At 48.8% G+C, this 7,193-nt stretch overlaps 1 protein-coding gene across 1 annotated transcript in view; it reads left to right on the forward strand.

The window, feature by feature from the left end:
• The first annotated feature begins 2,441 nt into the window (after nucleotides 1–2,441).
• NRIP2 (nuclear receptor interacting protein 2) overlaps nucleotides 2,442–7,193 on the forward strand; it is an 8,835-nt gene continuing 4,083 nt past the window's right edge. The window contains exons 1-2 of the mRNA XM_003796436.3: nucleotides 2,442–2,630; nucleotides 6,802–7,037. Of these exons, the coding sequence (XP_003796484.1) occupies nucleotides 2,442–2,630; nucleotides 6,802–7,037 (425 nt within the window). The remainder of the gene's footprint in view (nucleotides 2,631–6,801; nucleotides 7,038–7,193) is intronic.

A 7,193-nucleotide genomic window follows, 5' to 3' on the forward strand; every position in this document is an offset into this window, starting at 1 on the left:
GCCCGGCTATTTTTTTGGTTGCAGCCGTCGTTGTTTGGCGGGTCCGGGCTAGGGATTCAAACCTACCACCTTAGGTGTACGTGGCTGGCGCCCTAGCCGGTTGAGCTATAGGCGCCGAGCCGAGGTTAGGACTTTAATATAAGAACGGGGAGGCACAGTTAAACCTGTAACACTTAACCTTCCTTACCTGTAAATGGGAATCATAATAGAAAACTCATATAATTGTAGTGGTTGTGAAAGTGTCTCAAAGAGGCTTGGTCCACAGAAACTCAGTGGACACCTGAGTTTGATGAGGAGCTCTCTGGATCAGACTGCTAGTGAGCAGCTTAGGTGGGGTACTCAATCCTGTGTCTGTCTACCACATATAAACAGGTGCTTGTTCAACGCATTGTTATGATGGTAAAGATGAAAGGCTAGAGAGAAAAGTCTGATGATAGATGAACCAGGGCTATAAAAAGTCTGATTTCAAGTGCTGATGAGGATGTGGAACCCAAGGAGTCCCTTACACTGCTGTCTGGAGCATACATTGATACAAATACCTTGGAGAGCAATTTGGCAATATACCAAAAGGCAAAGATATATATCTGATATCCCAGCAATTCTGCTCTTAGGTATACACTAAGAGCATATATAACAGAGAAGCTTACACAGGTGGCCCAGGAGAAATGTGCAAAAATATTTATAGATGCATTATTTGTAAGAGCAAAAACTAAAAAATAATCTAAGTTTCCTAAGTGTAATACACTTATATATTTGAATATCATATTACACAGCAATTAAAGTGAATTAACTAGAGTTATGCATAGCTCATGGATGAATCTCACTAATAAATACTGAGCAAAAAGGAGCAAATTGCAGAATATATACAGTGGATGAGGCAAAAACATATTGCTTAGGACACATATACATGTATATGGATAAAGAGTATAAAGAATATGGTCATGTGGGCGGCACCTGTGGCTCTGGGAGTAGGGCTCCATATACTGAGGGTGGTGGGTTCAAACCCAGCCCTGGCCATACTACAACAAAAAATGGCCAGGCGTTGTGGTGGGCACCTGTAGTCCCAGCTACTCGGGAGGCTGAGACAAGAGAATCACCTAAGCCCAAGAGCTGGAGGTTGCTGTCAACTGTGACGCTACAGCACTCTACCAAGGTGACAAAGTAAGACTCTGTCTCTAAAAAAAAAAAAAAAAGAATATGGTCATGACAAATACCAAATTCAAGCGGGATAAGGGGAGGAACATAGGAAGCTTTGATCATATTGGTATAATAGCTTATTTTCTAAACTATGTAGTATATGAAAAGTAATGTGGCCAGGTGTGATGGCTTGTGCCTGTAATCCCAGCACTTTGGCAGGATGAGGGGGTGGATGACTTGAGTCCAGGAGTTTGTGACCAGCCTTAGCAACGCAGTAAGACCCTCTATCTATACAAAAAGAAAAGTTAGCCAGTGTGGTGGTGGGTGCCAGTAATCCCAACTACCCAGGAGGCTGAGGCAGGAGGATGGCTTGAGCCCAGGGATTCAAGGGGAACAGTGAGCTATGTTCCCATTGCAGTTTAGTCCAGGTAACAGAGTAAGACCCTGTCTCAAAAAAAAAAAAAAAAAGTTACATTATTCCTTATAACTTCTGCATGTTTGAAACACAAAAATTTTTAAAAAGAGGCAGGACTTGAGAGACTCACATAAAGGATACTGACAACATGAGGCCCTACTTGTGGGGAGATTTAGGACTGTTCTCGCCACTCCCTGAAGCCAGCAGGCAGGGTAAATTAGCTTAAGACTCTGGAATCTGACTACACTGAAAGGGAGAGACTCAGAAAGCTGAAGCTGCTTGCCATTCCAGAGGAGAGGAGGTACAGGCATTTTCCCCTCTATGTTGTGAACCCAGTTATTGGCCTGCACTCCAGCCCTGGACTGCAGAGAACGCCAGTGGAGGAGACAGCTGGGCATCTCTGGGGTGCAGAGCAGGGGGGACCACACGCACAGGGCTGTGCCGCCAGCATCCCACACGCACAGCATGCAGGCTGCCGCCCCCGCACATTGCACGCACTTCCTCGCCAGCAACTTGGCACCCTGCCCTGACAGTTTACAGCATTGTCACTCACAGGCGCGGGCGCACACACGCCCCTTCCCTGGTGCGCTCTGACCAGGACCCCAGAACTGAAGCTACGACTGAGCCTGGCCTCTGCAGGCTCTGCCAGCCCTCCCTCCCCTCTAGGGGTTGGGTTTTTCCAGTTGGAGCCTCACTCTCTACAGCAACCTTGGGAAATTGGCGCCTGAGGAGGCTGTTCCTACACGTTATTTATTTCCTCTTTTCCTCTCACTGAGACCCGCCGGTCAGGACAGCTGCAGCCCAGGACTAGAGACTGGCTGGAAGCAGCAGAGGGGGCGCAAGGGAGGCCCCTTCAAAAGCCCCCAGCCTGCTCATCACTGTAGGGGCCATGAGCACCAGGCAGGAGGCCAGGAGAGATGAGGGAGACACCAGGAGGGGACAGGAGGCAGAGCTTCGGGATGGAGCCCACCTGAGCCAGCAGCGCCGGCTCAAACAGGCCACCCAGTTCCTGCACAAGGATTCGGCTGACTTGCTCCCGCTGGACAGCCTCAAGAGGCTCGGCACCTCCAAGGACTTGGTAAGGCAGCCCTCTCTCCTGCCCAAAGTCCCTTGCCTTTTCCCTCCATTCCCAGATCTCAAGGCCAGGGTGGGACCCACATAGTGTGCACCCTCAGGCTTCGGATGCCCCCTCCCTTGCTAAAATGGGGAGAGATGGTCCTGCCAACTTGAGGGGCTTCACCATGGCCACTCTCAGGCTCTTCACTGGGTTCACTGGGGATGTTCCCATGCTGTGGTAGCTGAGGGACCCTATTCTCCTGGCTCAGCTTCCCCTACCTTTTCCTGATAGCCCCAGGCTTAGGGCAGGTGAGGAGCTATGCTGGGAGTAGAGGCTTACAGGGACCAGGGACCCTCTGGGGCAGTCGGTTAAGGCAGGGAGGGCCTGGAGAACCTGACAGTTCAGGTTGTAAATTTCCTGCTCTGGGTGACTACTTCCTCATTCCAGGTCCGTTAATCCATTTATTTGCCTTTTCCCCTCAGAGTCAGATCATTGAGGGTCTCCATTCTTTTCAGAGCATCAAGGTTTCACACAGCTCTCCCCCTATATCCTTGAATGTGCCTGCCTTCCCTCCTAGGTGGAGTGGCACTTTCAGGCTCCTTTCCCTCCCTCAGCAGCTCTGCCTCCAGAAGGAATGGGGTAAGGGAGTAACCAAGAGCTGGGTGGGTCAGGGGCACAACACACCTGCCTTCACCCTCTCTGACAGGCAGTGGCTAAGAGCTGGGCCTTTGGAGACACTTTGCTTGGGATCAGATCTTGGCTTGGTAACTTGGGCAAGTTACTTCATGTCTCTGCCTCAGTTTCTCCATCTGTTAAATGAGGATAAAATTAATAGTATCTATCTTGCAGGGTTGTGGGGAAAGCTGACATGAGCTAATATATATGAAATACTTACAACACAGGGCCTAGGTAACAGAAAGCACTAATACCATTGTTATTCCTCCAGCTGGTATTCCAGTTAGCCTGAGAGATGAAGTAAGCTCTGCAGGATCCAGAAAATATGGAATTACATGTAGCCTCTTACCCTGAGAAGAGAGGAAGGCCTTTGTAGAAGGGCTTGGGAACACTCTGGTCCCTTGCTCCTCTCCTAGTTGAGGGTCTAAGAGCTACTTGGCAGGGCCTGCACCCTGAAGCCATCCCAGCAGCTGCTTCTCCCTGAGAACCTGGAGGCCAACCCAGGCCCACCGCCTCTCCAGACAGGGCTTCCCCTCCAGGAACCCAGCTCAGAGGCAGGGCAATCCTATAGCCACACCCCAGCATCCCCTAAAGGGGAAAAGTGATAGGCTTATTCCTCCTTTCTGACACAGCAAGCACAGCTGAAAAACAAGAATGGAACAGGGAATCAGCATCTTAGGCTCCAGGGGCTAGAGCCCTGTAGCCTCTACCTCTGCTGAGGACAGAGGAAGGTGCACTGTGAACATTGCCATCCCAGGGTGGCAGGCCCAGTCCTCTGATACGAGACCTGGGCTTCCTACCTCTCCCTTCTGCCTCAGGATCCTCCAAATGAATCTCTAGCAGTTACCGTGGCTTTGGGAACACAGATACAACAGTTAGGGAGACCCTATTCTCTCCCTTCTCACGATAGCTTGGAGCAAACTGCAGAACAGTGGAGGAGGCCTGAAGCCTGTATCCACCGTGGGAAAGCTGGAGGTGGGAACTGAAGAGCCCTGCTTTCAGGCCACTCCCAGAGCTCTGCACTTTTCTTAGTACTGGGTCTCCTGCTGGCAGCTTTGCTGCAGGAGCAACCTCAAGGGCCTCATTAGGCCAAGGGTATAAAAACAATCCAGACTCTTAGGGAGGAGGGGCAGGTGGAGGAGTAAGTAGAGCCTGGGAGGGTACAGTCCTTTCATAGCATTTATTGAGGGCCTACGATATAGGCCCTCATGAGCCTATACATACAAAGATGAGTGAGATACAGACCTAACCTTAGGGGCTCTTTGGGCTAATGGGGGAGTGTAATCTACAATAATATTGTGAGAGGCCAGTGGTAGCTCACCCTGTAATCCTAACATTATGGAAGGCCAAGGCAGGAGAATTGCTTGAGGCCAGGAGTTCAAGATGGTGAAAGTATCAAGAGCCCCAACTCTACAAAAAATAAAAAGAATTAGCTAGGAATGGTGGTACAACAGTAGTCTTAGCTACTTGGGAGCCTGAGGCAGGGGGAACGCTTGAGCTCAGGAGTCCAAGAATGCAGTAACTATGATGGTGCCACTGCCCTACGGCATCAGAATGTTTTCTTTTCTTTTTTTTTTTTTTGAGACAAAGTGTCAAGCTGTTGCCCTAGGTAGAATGTCATGGATTCAAAGCTCACAGCAACCTCCTACTCAGGCTCAAGCAATCCTCTTGCCTCAGTTTTTCTATTTTTAGTAGAGATTGGGGGGGTCTCAATTTTGCTCAGGCTGGTCTCAAACTTGTTGAGATCAAGCTATCCACCTGCCTCAGCCTCCCAGAGTGCTAGGATTACAGGTCTGAGCCACTACACCTGGCCAAGACCTTCTTTCTTTTTTTTGTATTTTTGGCTGGGGCTGGGTTTGAACCTGCCACCTCTGGTATGTGGGGCCAGCACCCTACTTCTTTGAGCTACAGGTGCCGCCCAAGACCCTGTTTCTAATACCAAAAACAAAACAAAACATTGGTGAGAAGCATGGCCAAGGGAAGTACTAGAAGAGACCCCAGTGTGGTATGTATGGAGGGAGATCCTGAAGAGGTAAACCCTGCAGGAATTACAGGATATACACCGAATCACAAATTTAAAATTAAAATCTCCCCCAAATAAAGTGTGCTAAGCTAGCCATACAGCTGGCCTACAAAAGAGTGAGGAAGAAGAGTTACAGAAAAAAGGATACCAGGGTGAAGGCACGTAGGCAAAATCAGCCTGGTAGTAGTTACTGGGGCCAATGAGTGGACTAGGGGACAAGATGCAGTGGCCAGGTTGTCAGGGCTGTGAGACACCTTCAAGTTTGGGCTCTATTATGTAAGGAGAGGGGACCTTTATATGTTTTAAACAGGGGAGTAACAGTTTAGTTTTGTTTTACTTTGGTGCTTCTTGAACTGTAATGTGCATACAAATTACGTGGGGAGCTTGTCCGAATGAAACTTCTAATTCAGTAGGTCTAAGATTCTGCACTTTTTTTTTTTTTGAGACAGAGGCTCAAGCTGTCCCCCTGGCTAGAGTGCTGTGGCATCACAGCTCACAACCACCTCCAACTCCTGGGCTCGAGCGAGTCTCCTGCCTTCACCTCCCAAGTAGCTGGGACCACAGGCGCCCACCACAATGCCCAGCTATTTTTTGGTTGCAGCCATCATTGTTGTTTGGCAGGCCCAGGCTGGATCCGAACCCACCACCTTAGGTGTATGTGGCTGGCGCCTTAGCCACGTGAGCCATAGGTGCCAAGCCAGATTCTGCACTTTTAACAGGCTTCTAAATGATGTTAAAGCTGCTCATATGAGGACCACCCTTTTGGGTAGAAAAAGTTTTAGATAAGTCAGTCTGAGGTTTCCCAAAGGTGTATTTGAAAGGCAACAAGCCTGGAGGCAGGTTCTTATGAATTTAGGAGGGTGCTCCAGTGACATAGGGAGGCTAGATACAGGCAGTGACAGAAAGAGGGATGGACTCTACAGGAGGCAAAAAATTGGGGAAGTGACTGAACAAGGTGGGGATGGTTGAGGATGAAGGAGAGATCAAGGATGACGCCCTAGCTCTGAAGACTTATTACATCTTTTCATCAGTCAACCCTGAAATCCACAGTATGTGGGGATTAGGGGAGAGGGGAATCCCATAACTCTTAGTCAAGAAAAAAAGTCATAGGTTTGAGACAATATTTTCCCCAACTATAATACTAGTTTTTGAGATATCCATTTAGTCAATACTAGTTTCTGAGATATCCATTTAGTCAATAGGTCAGTCTAACTTAGAATGGGTGGTTTTCTTTCCGTTCCTTTACTGCTGGGCAATCTATTTGGGTCCCAGAAAAATGGCATGTTTGAAATTGGGACTCAGTGTTTTAATTATCTGCTGGGGTACTTGAATGAGCTTCTGCTTCTTTTTCACTGAGGTTCAGGTCTGGGATGCGGCTGGGAGGGGAGGGAAGGTATCATGGGATAGCTAAGTGAGGGGGTAGCTGAGTAGACTGGACTCTTAGGTTTAGACCTGCCTGCCTTTTTTTTTTTTTTTTTTTGGTGATTGAGCCAGCAGCCACACAGCGTGATCCAGAGACGCTTTGTGGAGGGAAACCAGAGTCGGCTTCAGGGAGAGTCTCCTCTGGTGCAGGCCCTGGTTCATGGCCAGGAGATCAGGAGAACCAGCAGGACAGAGATTCCAGCTCTTCTGGTCAACTGCAAGGTGAGAGGCTTCCTAGGGCAGCAACTTTCATTAACAACCTGCCTGCAGCTGGATCACTCCATTGGCTCTCTTTTCTGTCCTGACTGGTGAGGGAGGGAGACAAGGCACCTTTCCCCATAGCCTGGACCTAAACATGGAAATCTATCTTTTTTCCTTCTTGCCTCAATCCATCTTCCATATGCACAATTCCATCTGTCACCACCCCCTTTCCTTGTTCAAAGTACAACATTTTTTTTTTTTTT

This window comes from Otolemur garnettii, unplaced genomic scaffold, assembly GCF_000181295.1.
Source record: "Otolemur garnettii isolate 467f Iridium unplaced genomic scaffold, OtoGar3 scaffold00104, whole genome shotgun sequence".
In the NCBI taxonomy this organism is placed as follows: Eukaryota; Metazoa; Chordata; class Mammalia; order Primates; family Galagidae; genus Otolemur; species Otolemur garnettii.